Raw genomic sequence first — 22,534 nt, forward strand, 5'->3', positions numbered from 1 at the left:
ACTTTCCCCGTTTTGACCCCGAAATTGGTCCGTCTCCGTTTATTGTAATTTTGGTGTCTAAACGACCGTAATAACATTATGACTCTATTTTTGATAGCGGGGCAGCGTTTCGAGGACGTTCGAAAAGGGAAAGCTTCTGAGAAGTAATTTTGTAGCGCGTGTGATCGGCTTACAGGTAGGTTACGGTTTCCCTCTCTTAGATTGAGCTTGAGAGTGTGAATGCATGTTGATTAGTTGGGATTTTGGTTGGTAGTGATTGAATCACGTATAGGTGTTTGGAGATCATGTTTTCGGCCTATATCAAGAATTATCGGGTAACTGTGAGCATGCTTTGTGTTATTAATTGACCCTCCTCGCTATGTGGAGTGCTTGCATGCTTAATTTACTATTTGTTGAAGCATTTGGGCCTTTGTTTAGGTTTGACTAGGGCTTGCCTTAGAAATACATGATTCGGATCCGATAGGCCTTAGTTTTGTCCCGACGTCACTCGACTGACTTAGATCCCTGTAGACTGGTGTAGCAGACTTGAGCCTGATAGTTTGGGCCTTAGCTAGGCGATATGTTTGCTCCGATGATAGTTATCCTTATTTCCCCAATGTTACAGCCTCAAGAGTTACGTCGGCGACACTAGTTCTGCTTCGCGATTTGAATTTGATTTTCGATTCGATTCTAAGAACTTTCATTGATTGGCTAGGTGTGGACGGCGATCCACGGACATTTATGAGAATAGATCGATTGGGACTTTTTCAGCAGCTACAGTGGCACCTTTATAGAGCATTCCGTTAGAGTTCCGGCCTCTATTGCCCAAATACTTATATAGAGCATCCGGTTAGAGTTCCGGCCTCTATTGCCCAAATACTTATATAGAACATCCGGTTAGAGTTCTGGCCTCTATTGCCCAGATACTTAAATAGAGCATCCGGTTAGAGTTCCGGCCTCATGTACTTGATACTTGTGATTCGTTACTTGGGTACTTCTGGTGAGCATCTGGTTCGAGGTCCGGCCTCCTAACTGTCAGATTCTACTAATTAGGGTTGAAGTTCTGGTTCGATGTTCTTCGTTCTTGGGTTCTTATATGTAATTCTCTTTAGTTATAGTTATTCTGTGTACTCGTCGGGCTTATGGGGGTCCGTTTGGGTTTTTATTTAACTTGCGCACGAGTGTACCTTCTGGGCTTATGGAGGTCCAGTTAGGTGTAGTTAGCTTATAGATTACTTTAGTTATTTCTTTGTACACTCGTGTGCATTTCTTTGTTAGTTAGATTTTGTTCTTGACCTCGATTTGTGTATTCCTTTTTTTCATATTGCCTTTACTTTTCAAGTTCAGTCGGCCTATGATGCCTACTGGGTACCTGTTGTTTTGGTACTCATTCTACGCTCTGCATCTGTTTCGTGATGCAGGTCCGGGCACTAGTAGCCAGCATTGATCGAGCTTGGAGCAGTCTGATCTGGAGACGGGGGTGAGCACACGACGTTTTGTACTATTTCAGTCTCCATCTGTATATATAGACTTGTCTTTTTTCTTTCGAGACAGTCCAGTCTCTGTTGTCCACTTTTGGAACTTGTACTCATTTTGTTAGTAGCTCTGAGGGATCTTTATTTGTATATATGTTTTTGGTTTGCTTCAGCCTGTTTATATTGTTATTTGTCTACTTTTGTTTAGTTTCTACCCTCAGACCCATTACTTGTTGTTCCGGGTTACAGGTTGACTTACCTACTGGTGGGTTATAGTAAGTGCCATCATGACTTGAGAAATCGGGTCGTGACAAAATCAAATTAATACTAATGCAAAAAGAAAATCAACTCAACACTAAGAATAACAATAATATTGAATATTTGTTCTTTAGTTTTACATTAGTTTAGACAATTAAAATACATAATCTAATTTTAATTTTCTTTAAATATTTAGTAATGTAACTAACACTTATTAAACTTATTTTAGCATGATTTAGTACTTTTAAATTATGATAATTTTCATTATGACTTTGCAATATTTATTTTATATGATGATTTCATTATTATTTTTTATTGAATATTTTAGTGTCATTAGTCATCTCATATTTTGTGTTATTTTTTAAAGAAACACCTTAGATAATTATATTTTGGTTGGACTAAAGAAATATTTGAAGTACAAGTTAATTATATGTTTGTATGCAAACTTTGCCCAAAAAATTCAAAAATCTGAAAAAATCCGAGGTTTATTAGTTTGGTTTGATTTATAAATTTAAATTAAAATTCGACACAATGGTTTGGTTTGGTATTTGAAAAACCCAAACCAACCCAAGGTTGAAAAAATCTGAATTTTATTAGTTTGATTTGGTTTATAAATTTAAAAATTTTACACAAATAGTTTGGTTTAATATTTGAAAAACCCGAACCAACCTAGTTATGTACACACATAGCATAAATCTACGAAATATATTCTAATTGACTTTTAGCTAGGGGTGGTAATTTGAGCACATAGAAATGAGTCTATTTTGCCCATATTTAATGACTTGGATCACTCATATTTTAATTGGTTAAATATGGGCTTCAAACTATTTCAAGAGTCTCTACAAATATGATCAAAATGGGTTGAATATGGGCATCCATATTGACCCTTAATAGATCACTTAATTTTTACTTCCACTCAAAATACTTAATTGTGCTAAAAACTAAAAAATTTAATATTAATTTTCAAAAATTCAATAATTTTTCAAACTTAATTGAAAAAACAGTTTTTTTTTTTTTGTTTTTGGAAAACAAAAAAAATTAGGGATAGGTTGATGGAAGTGGGGCGCCCTGGGGTGGGGCGTGCCCGGGAGAGGGGGTAAATTTTATTTTTTTTATGAAAAAATAGATTTTTTTTGTTTTTGAAAAACAAAAAAAATTTAGGGGTCGGTTGGTGGAAGGTTTGGGGGTGGGGGTTCCCGGGGGAGGGGGTAATTTTTTTCTTTTAACAAATAATTTTTTTAATTGGGGTAGGTTGGTGGAGGGTGTGGGGTGGGGGGGCCGGGGAGGGGGTAAATTTTTTTTTAAAAAAATAGTTTTTTTTTTGAAAAATAAAAAAATTTAGGGGTCGGTTGGTGGAAGGTGGGGGGTTGGGGGGTGGCCGGGGGTAGGGAGTAACTTTTTGAAAAACAGATTTTCTTAAATGGGTTAGAACCATTTTATCCAAATCATATTTGATCAAATCCATATTTATCCATATTCTATTTGGGTGCATTGTAATCCAAACCATTTTTTCTCAATCCATCCAAATCTGATTCAATTCAACCATTTGCCACCCCTATTTCTAACAAACTATGACAGCTCATCATCCAGTAACTAACTAATGGAATGAATCGTTACTAACTAATGGACCAAATTCATTATGTAGCGTGAGCGTGACTAATTAATGGATCAGATTCATCATGTGATGCATCTGCACACCTATCATATATTTTCAAAACAAAAAATATTCTATTTATCTCTAGATAGTCCCAACAAAACACAATTTCAGTTTTTTCTATGGGATCAAAAATTCAAATCAATTACTGGAATTTGAACTTCTTAGGCTTAATTTCTAAATTCCTTAAGACAGAGATTACTTTATCAAAATTGGAAGCTAGAAGGATTTATTATTTTACATTCAATGTCTCTACATAAAACTTCGGAGTTTTAATTCAGGACTAAAATTCTTTTTGAGAATTGATTAATCTTGCGATTAATTAATTATGGAGTGGCACAAGAAACAATTCGATGTTATTTTCATCAGAGAGATCAAATTTATATTGACTAATTAATTGTGCACATAAAAACAAAAACTAAAGATTGATATGAAAGAGTAGCGCGTCTTGTTCGATAAAACCCAAAATAACACTGGTAGGAAATAGGAATTAAATATAATTGAAGAAAACCTTAGAAGATATCAGATATTTGCTACGTGGAGCTTTAGAAGTAACATTAGTGTAAAGTATAAAAATAGTGTATATCCTATCAATACTTCTAATTTGAATGGGACATAGTACGTTGCTGTGGTCAGTACTCGTCTAATAAATGTAAAACACTCAATACCACCACAATCTCGTATTGAAGATAAAATGCTCCCTAATAAAGATAATTCTTTATTAAGTATAACTCGATTCGATAACTCTTTATCCAGGACAACTCAATCCTGAGATATATGATTAAAAATAAAGAAATATTTATCACTCCACCACAATTCTTATTTGGTTGTATTATGAAGCTACTTTTACTTGTTATAGCCTGTATCTAATTTTGTTTTTGAGTTTATATTTAAAAATGATAATTTAATAATATAAAAATTAATTACACAATGTATATACGTTAGATTCCGATCCATGTGCGGTAGAAAACTATTAATACCACTCACCAATTTTCTTGTCGCACGTTGATTAATGTCCGGCAGAAGATAAGGATGGTGTATAGTCAATTTCACTTTCTATCATACAATTCTGACAGGTATGTATATCGGGGCGGAGTTAAAAGTCTGGATTCAGATTTTGTCGAACTGAATAATTTTTGTTTAAATATTTGTATTAAGAAATTTAGTAAATATATAACATATTAAGTTTCGAACCTCATTATTAACACTTTAAATTATTTTATAAAATTTAAAATTCATAAAATTAAAATGATGATTTCGCCTCTTTAGGTATATTTCAGGACAAGAAGGTTAAAATTTTTAGAGTAAATGAAGAAAACCATTAAAATTGTGATACATAAGAGTCGTAAATAAAGGATACTTATTTATTTTCGTGTAACATCCCTGATCCCAGACCAGCTATATTTTCTTATCTCATGAATTGTGTGACACGTATATATTATATTATATTATAAGAAAGAAAAGAAGATTATGTTTCTGTCGTAATAAAGAATTATAAAAGATTTAGATGGTATAGATAGATATGCTAAGCTGTAAGGCGCGGCGAACAGCAAGTGCATATGGGCTTCAACATCTGCCAGCTATCAACATATAACGTGACATTGAAATACATGTTTTAGAACGTAACTGAACACATGTTTCAGTTAATTAATGCATGTCAATTTTTTCCAAACTATATTCATATAGAAAATGCGTGGATGGGATAAGCTCTTCATAATGAGGTTCAAAGCTAAGAATGGAAACCATAGTGATCCACAACCAAAAGAATATCCGAATTTTTCCACACCAACGGATCCATAAATTTTGGGTTCAGACTCTGAATATGAAACCTTCTGTAGCATGAATCAAAATATTTGAGCTTCAATGCAGATATTAGACAATGAGTGAAAAATAAAAAAAAATAACCTAGCCATCATCTAAAGATTTATGTTTTGCCATAAATTTTGATATTAAAAAAATTGAGCTTTTAAAATTGTATGTTTTTAAAGTTTGAAGTTGTTTACACCAAAAATGATCTGTGATATTTGAAGAAAGTTTTTAAAATCTAATCTAAAATTTAAGGCTAAGCATACGGAAGTTTTCAATATTTGAAATTTCACGTTTTGCCAGCATTATTCCACGTAGATGAAATGTAGGGTGAAAGTGATTGGCTAGTACCTTCTCGGTTATCACCTTCCCTTTGGAATTGTTTGCTCTTTTTTGGAGTTAATACTTCAAATGACCACTCAACTTTCAATAGTTCACTTAAAAAGTCTCTCAATTTTGAGTTGTTTACTTCACAAGTCACTTAACTTTATTTTATAACTCAAAAGTCAGTCAGCTATTAATAATTCACTTAAAAAGTCACGTAACTATTGATATTTTACTTAAAAAGTCACTCAACTAATTTAAATAATTTTTTCATTAAATTTTGTAAAATACAAAAAAAATTAACTTTTTTTTTAAAAAAAATAATAAGATGCTTATTTTAATTATTTTATTTAATTTCTTTGAAGTATAATTTTTCTTTTTTTAAAAAAAGGTACTGTGTTGCGTCTTTTTATTTTTTATTACTGCTTATCAATTCCAACTTCTTCTTTTTTGGATCATTTTTAACATATTTAATTTCAGTTATATAATTGATAAAACGGAAAAAGTTCTTTTTGGGTCAATTGCTACGGTACGTTTTCCAAAAAAATTAATTAAATAATTTGGATTAACAAAATAATTAAAATAAATATCTTATTATTTCTTTAAAAAGGTAGTTTAACATAAAGATTAAATTTCAATAAAATTTTATGAAAAAAAATATTTAAATTGATTGAGTGACTTTCTAAGTGAAATATCAATAGTTGAGTGATTTTCTAAGTGAAACATCAATAGTTGTGTGACTTTTGAGTTATAAAACAAAGTTGAGTGACTTTCTAAGTGAAACATCAATAGTTGCGTGACTTTTGAGTTATAAAACAAAGTTGGGTGACTTTCTAAGTGAAACATCAATAGTTGCGTGACTTTTGAGTTATAAAACAAAATTGAGTGACTTTCTAAGAGAACAATTCAAAGTTAAGTGACTTTTTAAGTGAACAATTCAAAGTTGAGTGACTATTTGAGATATTAACTCCTCTGCACAACTCCACCTGCAAGTTACTTCAAATCAATTTTTATTTCGTGGGAACTCATAAAAGTAATGAGCCTAATTTTACTTTAAAAAATTAATTCAAAAGATTAAAATTATCAAAATTATATAAGAAGATAAATTATCATTCCAACAGAAACGGAGTTATGATATTGAATTTACAATTTAAATTAAAATTACTAAATTTCATCGAATCAGTACTTGCGTTTGCGTCCCATCCATGTTGGACTACCAAACAATTTGTGTTATTTTTGGTCCTCAAAGTTGACTGGAGTAAAACAAACAAAATGGCACTTGATGTTGTTTGTTATTTTATATTATATTTTTATAGATTAGAATAATGTAAAATGACTCGAGGGTGAGTCAGTACAGATAATTGAAGAGGCAAATAGCCAAAAGTTTCATAATTATTGTGTATCCAGTACATTCGGCGATAACAAAAAAACCTTTGGCGCAACGCCGCGTATATGCGGCGATCAAATCAATTACTATTTGGTTTGTTAGATGGACCTACCTACACCATCCGATAAACATTATTTTTATATCAGCACCACAATTAGTATTCATGTTTTTTCTCGTGTCTACTCGAAAAATAGTAATTGTATATTTCTCTGCTAATTCTCCAAAAAAATATAATTATCTTGTATGCATTAGTAAATATGAATGAGTTTTAAAAGTATATAAAATAGAGTATTGAGTTAATATGTAAAGTTATGTATTTCAGTTAGGAGTGTCAAATAACCCGCAATCACTATAATTTCGCCCCGTTTTATTATTGACCAACATCTCGATACATATCAAAATAACATGGGTCCACATGTTTGCAACCTTTCTGTTCAGTCTCTTTGGTGGGCCACCAACCTACGAGATTAGGATAGGATATCCGAATATAAAGGAATTAAAATATATAGGTAAATAATTTTACCAGAATATTCGAGTATATCAATAACAAATATAGGCAATGAAAATTATAGAAAAAAACAAAAATAGGAAATGAAAAATTGAAAAAGATGAAAATTTGAGAAATAATTGGCCTTAGACTGACGTGTATCCATGCTGGCTTGGTGTACCCTTTTAGACTTGGGATTTACTTTAACGAATCAGCATATGCCATGTTAGACAAATGGGCTCCACGCGTCATGTGCATGTACATTCCACGTCAACAAGCGGGCCCTACGTTTTTGGGCATGGTAAGTGGTATATAAAGCCGGTTCTTAAGATTGGTCAAAAACACACAAATATTTTACAACAAGTTTTTAGTTCTATCTACATCTCATTACAATAATGGTCGGAGTTATGGCTCGGAAACCACTCAATCACCGGATTTTGACGTGGGACCACCGGGAAATTGAGATTTCCGGCGAGCCTGCGATTAATAATTCCGATACGGTTTTCAGCTTTTTGGATGAAGAGGTTCAAAGTTCGTCACCGGAAAGTATTAGCGATGATGTTTATGTTAATAACCGAGACGATGAGGACGATGACAACGAAAACAAAGAAAATGTTGAAGATAACCAATTTTGGGAAAATCAACATCAACTTTTACAAGTAAGTTTCAACTCCGGTTTTTTAGCGCTTTGACAAATTTTTCATAGGGCAACGTATATTTTCTTATTTTCTGAATTTCGTTCTTTAATTAACTTAAATTCTTTTTTTTGTTTGTTTTTAGTCTGTATTATGCCGAACAACGTCGTTGGAATCACAAATCCGAAGCATTACTAAAGAAACAAAGCAATCGGAAAATGGTTGCTCTTGCCAGAAAATGGTCGGAGACGGCTGCCGGAACTGTCTGATGAAAGAGGTGTCCAGTCGTTTACAAAATGCTGGATTTAACTCAGCAATTTGTAAGTCTAAGTGGAAGAGCTCACCAGATATTCCCTCAGGTAATTATATACATTTAATAAATTTGTGTCACATAAATTAGAACAGAACAGAGAAGTAGCATTTATTAGAAAATCCTGAATTAACATTAGTTCTTTACAATGTAACAGGTGAACATACATTCATAGACGTGGTGGACAATTCGAGCCTTAAAAAAGGAGAAGTGAGAATAATTATTGAACTAAATTTTCGATGTGAATTTGAATTAGCGAAAGCAAGCGAAGGATACAATCGACTGGTGAAATGCCTGCCAGAAGTGTTTGTAGGAAAAATAGAGAGATTATTGTCAGTAATAAAGATTTTGTGCAATGGTGCAAAGAAATGCATGAAGGTGAAGAAAATACATGTTGCACCATGGCGGAAACAAAAGTACATGCAAGCTAAGTGGCTTAAAACAGTTGAACGGACGGCAGCAAATGTTAAATTGCCAGTATCAAACGCTGAATATACAAGTGATCCACTGCCACGGCGGCCAAGAGCGTCGATGCTTACAATGGATTTGTTGGAATTTGTACCAAATTTGCATTGCACTGCAGTTAAAGTTGCCTGAAGGGATATGATATGTATGTAGTTTATTTTCTTTTGGTTTTGGGTTTGTTTGGGGGGGGGGGGGGGGNGGGAGGGTTTGGTTCTTTTTTTCTTAGGATTTAATTAGAGCTAATTGTAATATTCTTATTATTAAAAAGTGAGCAAGTTCATCATAGTGTCCAATTTCAATTGAGTTTTCCAATTTTTTTCAGGTTGATAAAAAAATTGAAAAATACATTTTTAGAAAAATAAATTCCTTAAAATGAGGAAAATATTTTTTTTTTCAAGAGAATAGTAGTACTGCTGTTAGCTTACTAAAGAATCGAATATCTAATCTAATGAAGACTGATTAGTAACTATTTTTTAAATTTCATCTTTCCACTTATTTCATGAATGATTGAATTAATTAATCATAGGTTATTTTAGTACTTTACTAATAACTAACAACGCATCAACACAATTAAATAACTTGACCTTATATGTCATATTGTTTGAACTGGTTGTGATCTTCTTTCACTAAAGAAGTTTTTGGAAGGGGATAGGAAGATTCCCTTTGCTTAGCTGACTAATTAAGAAAAGCGACTAATTAACCAAAAAAGATTTGATTAATTGAATAAGTCGGCTGTGTTTTGATATAATCAATAGGTAATAGAGTTAGTTTAACTAGAACACTCCATTAGGAACAAAGACCTGATTTGCTAGTCTACACTTCAATCTCAAAATGTTTTTTTTTTAAAAAAGTATTACAAAAATTAAAATTATATTATCTCTAATAACTTAAATTTTCAGATTAAATAATCATAAATTTTAATGTGATATCAATGTTTGGAATCAAATCTCACGGTCACCAATATTACAAATAATAATTTCAATATATTTAAGCCCAGTAAATTATCACAAGTTGGTTTCCCATCTAAATCTTCCACCTGCCAATTTTTGTCGTCTCATTTTACGATCCAATCTCTAGTCAATGGGTTATTTGCCATCCTAAGATTTGCTTAGGATACCAACTTGAAAATATTGTTTAATCATGTATTAAACGGGAGTAATATGTTGATTATTAATTAATAAAAAAATTGGGCCAGCTAAAACAAGCTGGAAATGGTGGCGACCCGTAACCTACAATTAGGGCGATTACTGGTTTTTCATTTTATTTTTTTGGCCAGAATATTGCAAATTATTCTGGAGTTTACTATCTTTGACTTTACAATTTTGCTCGAATTTATGCAAATTAGAATGAACGAGATGCTGCAATAATAAGTTTTGAAAGTTAAAAAGAAAATTAGCTAAAGTTAGAATAATTACAAAGTTAAAAATTCATGAAACTTCTATCTACTTTGTGGAGTTAATAATATAATAAAAGGTCGCTGAACTACAAAAAAAATAAAAATAGATTTTATAATTTTATTTATTTGTGGATTCATAATTAGATGGCATAATATATAATTTAATTTATCATGTCAAATTTATTTTAATGATAAATGCATTTAAATGATTTTTGAAAACAAAAATACGTCTTATCTTGAAAGAATTTATTGATACAAAATAAAGTTTAATGACTTTGCCAGAGAATTTTTCCACCCATTTTATGGCACAAAAAAGATGTACTAATCCTTATGAAAAAAAGTAACAAATCGTCGTGAATTACAAGATAATTTTTTATCTACTTTAAAATTACAGATAATTAAGTTCGAGCTTAGAATAAACTTACAATTAGAATTTGTACTCATACAAGCAAATTAAAATAATCATCATTACAAATAAGTCAAATATACTTAATAACAAAACCAGACATGCTCTATTCTAGAACTAATAGCACAATTTCAAGTTAAAATAAAATAAATTAATGAAAAGACATAAGATAGGTAAAATATTCATAAAAATATATTATATATACTTTATCGTTCAATTTGATTTGATCTTTTCTTTGGTATTTTTTATAATTAAAAATCAAAACGAAATTAAATATCATCAACTATTCAAAATTTATAACCAAATCAAACAAAATCTAAAAAAGAAAATAATTTATTTAATTTGATTTTGATCGATTACTTAATAGTAGATAAAAATATATAGAGAGTGATAATATGGTTAACTTATTTGTCTGTATCAATTATTTAGAGTAAACCAGGTCCAATTAGTGTGAAGATTAAAAAATCCCACAATAATCTTCTGGATTTCTCTAATATCCATCCTCCACATTCTGGATAATAATAATTAACAAAAACATAGGCAGGACGCTGCGTATTTCCTACATCAATCATCAAATAACATCCTAATAATTATCATCAACAATCTTAATGAAATAATACTATGCTTTAACAGGCTAAAAGGTTCAATTAATTATTAGTATGTTAGTGGTGGTACCCTCCATAAAACATTATCTGTATTTAGTTGAAGAGGCAAGATGGACCCATCCACAACATCGGATAAACATCCACTTAATTCCCAACTGTTCATCACATCGGAAAAATTAGAGCCAACAAAATGAACGGATTGAGTTGAATTTAGACGGATTAAAATTGATCCATGGAATATATTGTTAAAGAATAACAAAAGTCCCACATCACTGGTTAATGAGATGGGTGGACTCCTTATAAGGTTTGGGCAATCCTCCTTCCTTTGAGCTAGCTTTTGGGGTGTGAGTTAGGCCTAAGACCTAATTTAACATGATATCAGAGCAGGACTTGTCTCACCGATGTTGGGGCCCCCAAAATTAAAATTGTCCACGCACCAGATGCTAAGCATTGGACGTAAGGTGGGGTGTTAAAGAATGAGTGTGAGTTAGGCCTAAGAACTAATTTAATATATATATATATATGGGCTCCACTACTCATGTTCATGAACCTTCCTCTGGCCACGTCAGACTTGTGGGTCCTACTCTAGTGGCATATATACTAATACTAATTATGCTATAAATCCAGAAACACAAATATTATAAGAGAGGCTTTTTTTTCTTTATTCCATTTAAGAATTTAGAGGGAATAATGGTCGGAGTAACAGCTCTAAGTCACCGGATTTTGACGTGTCACAACCGGGAAAGTGAATTTTCCGGCGACCATGCTATTAATATTTCTGACACTATTTTTAGTTTTCTTGACGAGGAGGGTTCGTCAGTAGAAAGTGTTATTGATGATGTTTATGTTGAAGATGAAGAGAAAGAAAATGTTGAAGATAATAAATTCTGGGAAACTCAACATCAACTTTTACAAGTAAGTACTCTTTTAAGGTCAAAATTATAATTTTCAACTTCCATTATATAATCTTGACAATATTCACTTCATAAACTAAATTTTAAGATTCGTATTAGAGCGCTAAACTTATCACATCTCAATTATTATTAATTAACTTGATATTACACTCATCATATTATACTGTCCACGCTTCACATGGTCTTGACCATAATTTATTTCTTATATGTTTTTAAGGAAAGATTTTCCAAATATCGATATGGTGAGAATTCTAGAAAAGTTAATTATAAAGATTTCTAATTTCATAATTTTTTTTAAAAAAATCAAGAATAAGGAACTTGTTAGAAATTTAAAAACCTATATTTTCTTAATTAGGATAGTTGAATTTTATAGACTTCAATAAATCGAAAAGGGATAAATGTGTATATAATTAAGCTATAGTCTTAATTAAAAGGGTCTAATATTTTATTTCCCAATTTAGCTCTCATAGCCTTAATTTTCTTCTTTATTCATTACTAATTACTCATATTTTAATTAATTACAGTCAGTATTATGCCGGACGACAACATTAGAATCACAGATCCGAAGTATTACTAAACAAACCTTAAAAGAAGCATCAAAAAATTGCAGCTGTGAAATGGTCAACAATATTATTACTACTAGTTGTCCAAATTGTCTCATGAAGGAGGTGTGCACTAGCCTACAAAATGCTGGTTTCAACTCAGCAATTTGCAAGTCAAAATGGAGGAGCTCACCAGATATTCCCTCAGGTAATTACTTTACAATATTATAATTAGTCACATACAAGTTTTGTAAAGAAAAAGTAAGTAATTAAAAGGACATGAATATCTCTATTTATTTTTTTAAAAAATATACATCATGACAACTTTAGTTTAGGCCTAACTTAATATAACTATATATGACAAGTGAAGACCTTTTTTTTTTTTTTAAAAAAAAAAAATATATATATATATAATAAAATATACATCTACCACGTTATCCATCCTTATCAAACCAAATTAAACAATTTTTACCTACCATTAGTGACTAATTTTCATTTGAATTTTGTATTTTTATACTGAAGTATATATATCTTTTTTTTTAAAAAAAAATGTAACATTAATGTTGTTATACCAATATTGTAACAGGTGAACATACATTTATAGACGTGGTAGACAATTCGAGCCCTAAAAAAGGAGAAGTGAGGATAATTATCGAATTAAATTTTCGAGGGGAGTTTGAATTAGTGAAAGCAAGCGAAGAATACAATCGACTGGTGAAATGCCTGCCAGAAGTGTTTGTTGGGAAAATAGAGAGATTATTATCAGTAATAAAGATTTTATGCAATGCTGCTAAAAAGTGTATGAAGGAGAAGAAAATGCATATTGCGCCATGGAGGAAACAAAAATACATGCAAGCTAAGTGGCTTAAAATATCTGAACGTATGAGTAGTACTTCTAAATCTCCATTGTCAGCTGAAGAATATTGTTATTCGAATCGATTGTCGCGGCCCAAGGCATCGATGCTTACTGTTGATTTACTGGAAAATTTTCCCAGTTTATGTCGTACTGCAGTTGAAGTGGTGTGAACTATGAACGAACAAGAGATCCTAGGCTCCATTCGATTGATGTAAACTGTTCCATTTTTGTAGTTTAATTTTCTTATTTAGGCTTCTCAAGTAGTGTGAGCTTAGAGTAGGATTTATTTTGAAATTCCAGTTAAAATGTGTAACCAAAAAATAATAATGCGGTGAACGTGGATCGAACACGTGACCTTCAGATCTTCAGTCTGACGCTCTCCCAACTGAGCTATCCCCGCAGTATGTCAATAACTTGTACAGTAAAGTATATATATATATATAACATAAGTGAAAAAATTGGTGTTACACCTATCCTGTTTCACGATACCATTGAACATTTCAAAAACAGGTTTATAAGAGATATAAAGTTGAAAAAGTGTTTCAAGAGAAGACAACTTCAACGCGTCCCAAGGGATAAATTCGTGAGCTTTGTTGGATGATGTATAAGCCGACAATATTTGTTACATCCGATTATCGAGCCGCGGAGGTACACTCTTTCCTTTTATTCCACTCGATGATTCAACTGATTTTTTTTCAAGCAAGAGTATTTAATATGGTGCAAAAAGTATATTAAAGTCAAATTCTCTTATCAATACAATTATATGACGATCTAAACGAGAACATTAAGTTCATCGTTAGGAGGTAGGTATAGATTTATGCATATAACTTAATGGTACATGTTGCTTTTTTAATTAAATATTTGACATCCTAGCTAAAGCTAGCATTATTACAACATATATTATTTATGCATTAGGTAGCTCCATCACATTTTGTTTTTCCATTTTGATTTTATAACATTGCATCGAGTTCAATTTAATATCAAATCTCTTGCAAGTCCAACAAAGAGATGGAGCACCATCTTGTATAATCCAATTGTAAATGTAGATGAGAAATCATATGATATGAGCACAGAACTTTCTCCTTAACTCAAGATCATATTGTCTAAGCAGATTACTTAATTATAAATAAACATATTCATATAATATGAGCACAAATGTTTTCTTGTGTTGCTGTTACCAAATACCAAGTTATAATTAAGTTGGAAATTGATTTATGCCCACTCTTAACTTTTATGAACACTCAATTTGACTTGAAAGTTTCAATATTAGAATAAAACTAGGAAACGATGGAGCAAAATAGTAGTTTTGCACTCTATAATCTGCCTATTCTCATAGTCAAGAATGTGAAAGACACCAAAAATGAACAAATTTTTAAATCAACAAATAATATCGGTCAATATTTCCTTCGTGGTTAAATATCTCATTGATTAATCAAATCTTACATACACCATGTCCACATGCAAGACTAAAATTCTAATTTCGTAACATTATAGTTATTATCGCGCATCATACCGAAAAACAATTACATAGATTGTTTTTAATATTATTTTTTTCCTTTTTGAACGGATCAACCTTATTCCATCTATACAAATTACAAGCCCATTTCTTGTCCAATTTTTTGAAAAAAACAAATGAAATAAAACAAAATTGGCTTTGCCAAAAAAAATTAAAAAAATTGCACCAGCCGGGAATCGAACCCGGGTCTGTACCGTGGCAGGGTACTATTCTACCACTAGACCACTGGTGCTTCATGTATACCTCCTCCATCATATTTCTTAATATCAACAATAACATTGTAATGAATTTAATTCTATTTTAAAATATAAACAGTCATACCATGAGTTTCATATACATACATTATCAACTTATCTTGTGTAAAATGAAAAAGATACAGAACAAATTCTATAGTAAAAAAAAAAAAGAGAACAAACTCTTCCACTGTAACTAGTATCAAGGTACAAAAAAAGAAATGAATACATGTATATCTTATAACCAAATCCTTTTTCCTACTCCATCATATAAATTTGTACATGAAGCAGCATTGCCAAATGCAAATTCAATCAAAGCTAGGCCCTGGAAGGTAACATAAGTTAAATCAGAGTGATGGACATAAACCAACCAAATGTTAAACTCATCTACCATCCACCAGAGAATTTGTCCAAGAAATTGACATGGAAGAAGACAAACCTTCTCTAATTTCTTCAAATGTTGGATGTGAACCATGGCTTAAACTCAAGGAAAAATTGGACAACATGGTATTAGATCTCAAACTCTCTAGAAGGTAAGCATCCATATCCTCAGTTTCATATTCATCAATATCACTATTCCTGTCAAAGAATTTCACCACTTGTCTCATGCTTGGCCTAGCTTTGGCGTCTAGGCTCGCGCATATCATGCCTAATTGCAACACCCTTAAAGCTTCCTCTTCATTGAAATCTTGATTAGTCCTTAATCGACTATCAAAGGCGTTAATCAATTCGCCTCGTCTCATTAATTCCCACAGCCAATCCACTAAAGGTGGCTTGCCTTCTTCCTCCTCTATAGGCCTCCTTCCACACATCACCTCCATAATTAGCACTCCATATCCAAATACATCGGTTTGTGTGGAGGCACGGCCAGTCTTGGCAAACTCTGGCGCCAAGTATCCCACCGTGCCAACAACTCGAGTCGTGCTAGCCACTTGACTATGATCATGCATTCTAGCTAGACCAAAATCACCCAGCCTTGCATTCATGTCCCTGTCAAGTAAAACATTGCTAGCCTTAATGTCCCTATGCAACACTTTTGACTCCCATCCCTCATGCAAGTATAGAACCCCTGATGCCACGTCTTTCAAAATCCTAATTCTGTCTTCAAAACTCAGCATGTTTCTCTCATTAGATTCAAACAGCCTTTTATCCAAGCTCCCATTTTCCATATAATCATAAACCACAATCATGCTGCCTCTATCTTTCTTGCACCACCCTCTTAATGACACCAAATTTCTTTGCTTTAGCCTACCAAGACTCGAAATCTCAGCCAAGAATTGCCTTGCCCCTTCACTGTTTTGGTGAGAAATTCGCTTTACTGCAACCTCTGAACCCCCAGCCAAAACCCCTTTATAAACCTTCCCATTACCTCCAATTCCAATCACATTTTCATCAGCAAAACCCTTTGTTGCAGCATCAATTTCTTGATAAGTAATCCTATGTGGCCAATATTCCAATTCCCAATCTTCCATATCCTCTCTTTCCTTTTTCATCCTCCTATTTCTCTTAATCAAAAGCCATGAAGCTACAGCAATGACCACAACAAGAAACAAGAGTGACACTGTCATACCTGCAATGAATCCCTTCGATCGATAAACTGGATCCTCAAGAAGCTCAAATGAAGGCAGCCCTTGTGTGATCAAACCATCACCTATCGAAAAATTCGAGTTACTAAAACTCCAAGCTAAAATCTTGTGACTTTGAGCAAGTTCTCCAGTGGCTGCTGTAAACCCCACATACATCTCTTCCTCAAAAACCTGGGAAAGATTTAGGTGAAAATCCAACAAAGGCTGCCTAGGCCTTTTCATACCAACTGGTGCCATAGTTACACTAATGTTGAAATCAGCATAATCAATCCAAACTTGATAATTTCTTCCATTATTCAACTTTAAAGTCTCTAAAGACTCCTCATTTAGGCTACCATCACTATTATACTTATTTTTCTCATCAGGCCAATATCCTGCTTCATGAGCAAACTCTGATGCAAGAGAATTAACATCAATTCCAACATGGTTTTCATTTATATCATTGAATTCTTGATTCTTGAAAACATCAAACTCAACCCCAAAAACATGATTATCAGGATTCCCATTATTTGTAAAATTCAAGAAACCTAAATTCTGTGCAGAAGTAGTACCATCAATACCTGTGTGTGGCACAAACAAGAAAACTATACCATGTCCTGGTAGCCTGTCTCTGTAAGGAGCCATTGCAAAAATGAAAGATGTTGAAAAGGGAAGAACTTTAGATGAATTGGCTTCTTTTGTGACAATCTTTGAAGGGTACAGAGCTCTACCAATTGAAAAAGTTGAGTCATTTGAAAGAGTAAGAACTCTAGATTCGATTGTAACATTCCCAAAAATTGACACATCTGATTGTTTAAAGCCATTGAAGACAAAATCAGTTTCTGCAACTGATTGAATACAAGAAAATAGGGTTAATAACAGGTAAGAAAGAAGAATTTTTGGATAATATTGGTTCATTCTTAGAAAGAAGCACAGCTAATTCACATGGATAAAGAATTATGGGAAGCAGAGAAAATGGGGAAATATCATTCTATTCAGTAGTCACCAAGTATATTTGACAAAACATACTTGGTCAAAAAAAGAAATTCCCAATTTGGGAAATATTAGCAGAAGGTTAATTAAGTTATTACATTATTGATGACTCGAAATCGCAATCTTCAAAACAAAGAATACTTAGCAATCTCCTTAATCTGACCAACAAAAAAAAAACTTAGGCTGCAAATGTGAAGATGAAGAGGAAAACTGGCGGCTGCTTCCAGCTTGAAGAAAAGTCCTGAGGCATAAAGTTTGACTCTTTATATTCTTTTGGGGGGAGGTAAATAAAGGTATAATAAATCAAAGATATAATGTCTTTTTTCATATTAATTTGATTTTTAAAAGTATTAGTCAAAAGTTATAATAATTTTGATTTTAAAAAATGGAAATTGAATCAAACGTGTATATATTATTTCTGAAATTGGAATTGGAGAAATAAAGGTGCAGATGATATATTTTAGGAAAAAACTATAGAATTACGTATATTTCATTACCATATTTATTATTATCTATATTTTTAAATATTATGTATCTTACTATTTATTAAGAGTTTCATACCATATATATGAGAAATATACATTTAGATATATGTATTTTTGTTACCAGATACACTAAAAAATAGGGAGAGAGGCGGGCGAGGTTGAAGAGGGAGGCGAGTGAGGTTTGTATGTATTCCAGATATATACGAATCACATTAGATACATAAATCTGCATATGATGTGATTAGTGGCCAGCCAGATGAGAGCGAAATTTGTTATGTATCTCAGTTACATGAGAATTCACTTAGATACAATATATCTATACCAAATTTGACCCATGGTATCCACAGATACATGAATTTGAACGTATCTGAATGTATTTAAACGCATAAAAATATAGTAAAATATGTAATTTACAAACTAGAGTATATCTAAATAATTACTCAGTTTCTAAATTAGTGGGATCTACGTAAGTGCCTCATTTTATCCTATAAATTTGTGACATTTAAAATTCAACGCTTAGACTTATTTAATTATCTTTGTCGGCATCATAATTGTATATTTAGGATTATAAAATCTAATGGAAAAATTGCTAACAATTGTTGTTGAGGCTCAATAATTTTAGGGCTAAACATTAAAGTCCAACTGTCTATGAATTATTCCAACTGTCGTACACATCTTTAGAATTTATCAATTCCAATATTTCATAATTCTCAGGTACGTAGATTATTATTTTTTAATTCGATATTATTATTCGTATTAAAGTTTGATTAATTTATATTTACATCACGCATGGCTCATTTGAGACAGATCTTCCAATTAAGATATTTTTATATTCAAGACTTAGAATCGAAATCTTTAATTAAGAGAAAAACAATGTCATCCTTATACCACCTCGATTGATGACAATTTGGGTATGTAGATAGTTAATGACATGTTGAATTTTGTTTAGCCAAAGACAAATGGATTGTCAAACAAGAAATGAATGAAGAAGAAGAAAAAAATGCATGGGACAGTGATTAATGTAATATATTTAGGGCAAATATTTGACATTTTTGCTTATCCGTACGTAATAGTACATCCAAATGTTGTATACTACTCGATATAATAAATGTAAATGGCTAATAGGATAAGCTTTGGGAAATAATCGATATTTTACAATATTATAAGCTTTTCGGTCAAACTAATATTAAGAAAATGAAACAGGAAAAAGGAAGTGATGCTTTTGAAATGTCTGATGAATGCCATTGAAATTTATAGCCTTTGGCATTTGATAGTCAAAGGTCGAGGTAGTAGTACGCATGCGAGTTTGATTAAATTTGAATAAATTTTATTTAAATAATATATTTATATTAATAAATTATTTATATATAAAAAAATAAGAAATTTAGACTCAGTTATTATAATTTAAAGTTATTATTGTAGTCATCAAATTAAAATTTTAACAAATTTCAGATCATTGAAGAGGAATTAAAAATTTCTATCAAGTATGTCCCTCGAGAGAATAAAGAGAGAACCTTTCTCTACCGGAGAAAATGGAAGCGGCTTTTTTCCAAAATTTCAGGAAAAATCAAATAAAATTCTTTTTATAAGGCAAAAAAGTGATTATTTTTTTTACTGAAAAGAGAAAATACGTAAGTAGCTCTCATAAAAAAGAGTGAAGTTCTGCCTGCCTTTGAAGGCTAGCTCCGAAGATAACACACCTATGCAAGTATGAAAAGTAAATGGAACATACATCTATCCTTTATCTTTTAGATGCTCATAATTTGACTTTTGTTGCTCTTTCAACGTCCATTAAATGTGGTATTTTTATACTATAATTTTCTAATAGTTGACATTTGAAATCTGTCATTTAAAGACCCCCTCTAAATTGGCAAATAAAGATATTTTTGCGACTTGCGTAGGAAGAAATTTGCAAAATTAAATTATTAAGTTGGATCTTATGTATCAAAAGAAATTTGTTTTTTTTTATTAATTTGCAGAGAATATAAAAATATTTAAAAATAAGTTATTTATATATAATTTTACTTTTAATTACAGCATAAGTTATTCATGTATTGTAATATTTTATATAACTATCAAATTATCTTTTATTAGTTCAAACAATTAGGGAAAGAGAATTTCGCGTTGGCTGATGTGTGTGTACATATTAATAACTTATTGTGAATATATAGTATACTATGAGAGGTCCAATTAAATGTGATATGGACTATCCACCAACCAATTTTGCTAATTTTATATTTTTCTTGAGACCATATTATTTCTGGGAACTTTTAAATAAAGAAAAAAAATTATGATTTATTTTTGTGTCCTTGCCACTTGGTTGAGTTTTTACAATCAGACATAAAGCCTATTGGTCTTTATATTGAACAATTACATGATTCTTTACAAAAATTGAAACACTTTATCATTAGAACATGAACAATAATTATAGTTAATAATAGAAATCATCACATTCACAAAACATCATGGAACAAAGAAACACTTATAGAATTGAATTGACTCAAAATCTATTTCTTTTATCATATTATCAAAGACATCCTCATTTCAATTGAATAATTTCAATATTAGTTTTTTCATTTTATATTATCCACACTTCAAACAGTCAATTCTAAATATATATATATATACATACAAAGGTGTTGAAGAATCACATCATAGACTTATAAAAAATATTTATTTATCAAATTCACAAACAAGATACACAAATTATCATGTAATGGGTTAGTGGCTAATATAGTGTTGATAGTAGCCATGGATATAATTTAATATATTATAACGAAGATAGTTTATCGACTAACAATAGTGGTTGACAATGGTGATGGTTATGATGATAACTGTGATTGATAGTACTGATCTACGGGGGATTGACAACAATAATAATAATGTTGATAACAGAAGTGGTTAGTGATTGTAGTTGACAATTATAGATAAATTATTGATGAAAATTATCTATATAAAATACGGGCTTTTACTAATTTCATTCAAAATCTTGATAATTAAAGTCTACTTAGATCAAATTAAGTGCTCAAACCTATGAGGCTATGAACAAATAATTTAAGAATTTAAAATCTAACCCATTCAGATATAAACTTTTTTTTTAGTAAGTAGAAACAAATAAGACCTAAGTGATAGTTATCATAAGTTCTCTAGGTAAGGTGCTACCATATTGTAGGAAATATTAGGCTACCACCATTTATAAGGCCAAGGAATAATGGTGTGTTAACATTAATACAACTATTTAGTACGCCTAGTAGAACTTACCAATATATAAATCTCTGTCATTAGATACAGGACTAACTTCTTCTTTTTTTGGCTCATTATTTCTAGAATAATTTTTTTTACTTGGAAAATGAGATAAAATAAGGGTGAAATAGTCCATAATTAAATGTGACTGTATTTAATTAACCATATAAATAAATATAAAATAAGGTAAATTGCAAAAAAATAAAAATAAATTTAAGGACAAATTTAATTGTTTATTTATGATATACTATTTATTTGATAACATAAATCACCACATTCACAAAACATCATGGAATCGAAAAATGCTTTCGAAGTTGAGTCACACTTAAAATTCATTTATTTATCATGTTATCAAAGACATGCTCACATGCATATGCTCATTATTTGTAACAAGTTTAAAATATATGAAAAATAAATCACCATAAATATAATTTTATTTCTAAGCTATAGTGGCGTATTTCTATATTGATCTCCTTGAGATTTATTTGATCTCCAATGATCTTTATGAACATTTAATGAATCTGTAATATTCGAGAGGTTTCTTTAAATGAATATAATATTCTTTATATATGCATAAGCTAGAGTAACCTCCAGAAATTCTAACTGAAGTTTAAGTAGACCACAGTGGGATGAAAACATATAAGTATAATTTTAGAGTGTGTTAATTCTTATTAACAAACTAAAATGTCCCCTAATTACGTTGGTGTAGCCCACATAGACCACGATACCTTCAATAATCTCTTTTGTTTGTAAGAAACATATTTTTTTTTGGTAACAACGGTAAAAAATTACCATTACTATCAAACCCAGTACAATTAAAGAGCATATATACCTGGTAACAGGGATTAGGTCTCCTACAAAGCGAAAAACTTAATTACAAAGTAAAAGTTGAACAAAATTTCTACAATTTTGTGTTTTCTCTGAATTGCTAAGTAATATGTAAGAAACATATTATTATTTTGTTTTATTCCTTAAATAAATTAATTCCTCATTGCATCGT

General features: G+C 31.2%; 3 protein-coding genes and 2 non-coding genes across 5 annotated transcripts; 2 read left to right on the top strand and 3 right to left on the bottom strand.

Moving 5' to 3' along the window:
• The first annotated feature begins 7,717 nt into the window (after positions 1-7,717).
• Positions 7,718-8,951, top strand: LOC125846633 (uncharacterized). The gene is made up of 3 exons (XM_049526188.1): positions 7,718-8,029; positions 8,151-8,364; positions 8,473-8,951. The coding sequence occupies exons 1-3, from the start codon at positions 7,766-7,768 to the stop codon at positions 8,910-8,912; spliced, it is 918 nt and encodes a 305-aa protein (XP_049382145.1). The 5' UTR covers positions 7,718-7,765; the 3' UTR covers positions 8,913-8,951.
• Positions 8,952-11,842: 2,891 nt separating this feature from the next.
• Positions 11,843-13,862, top strand: LOC125846635 (uncharacterized). Its single transcript, XM_049526190.1, has 3 exons — positions 11,843-12,102; positions 12,626-12,851; positions 13,230-13,862. Exons 1-3 carry the CDS (start codon positions 11,878-11,880, stop codon positions 13,667-13,669), a joined length of 891 nt encoding a protein of 296 aa, XP_049382147.1. The 5' UTR covers positions 11,843-11,877; the 3' UTR covers positions 13,670-13,862.
• TRNAF-GAA (transfer RNA phenylalanine (anticodon GAA)) lies at positions 13,827-13,899 on the bottom strand. The gene has a single exon. It is a non-coding gene; the product is annotated as a tRNA-Phe (tRNA).
• A 1,277-nt stretch (positions 13,900-15,176) lies between these two features.
• On the bottom strand, positions 15,177-15,247 carry TRNAG-GCC (transfer RNA glycine (anticodon GCC)). Its single transcript has one exon. It is a non-coding gene; the product is annotated as a tRNA-Gly (tRNA).
• Positions 15,248-15,419: 172 nt separating this feature from the next.
• LOC125846623 (L-type lectin-domain containing receptor kinase VII.1) lies at positions 15,420-17,996 on the bottom strand. The gene is made up of 2 exons (XM_049526177.1): positions 15,688-17,996; positions 15,420-15,573 (listed from the first exon to the last, which is right to left on the bottom strand). Exons 1-2 carry the CDS (start codon positions 17,729-17,731, stop codon positions 15,557-15,559), a joined length of 2,061 nt encoding a protein of 686 aa, XP_049382134.1. The 5' UTR covers positions 17,732-17,996; the 3' UTR covers positions 15,420-15,556.
• Positions 17,997-22,534: the final 4,538 nt, after the last annotated feature.

The sequence above is a fragment of the Solanum stenotomum genome, chromosome 12 (genome assembly GCF_019186545.1).
Source record: "Solanum stenotomum isolate F172 chromosome 12, ASM1918654v1, whole genome shotgun sequence".
Lineage (NCBI taxonomy): Eukaryota > Viridiplantae > Streptophyta > Magnoliopsida > Solanales > Solanaceae > Solanum > Solanum stenotomum.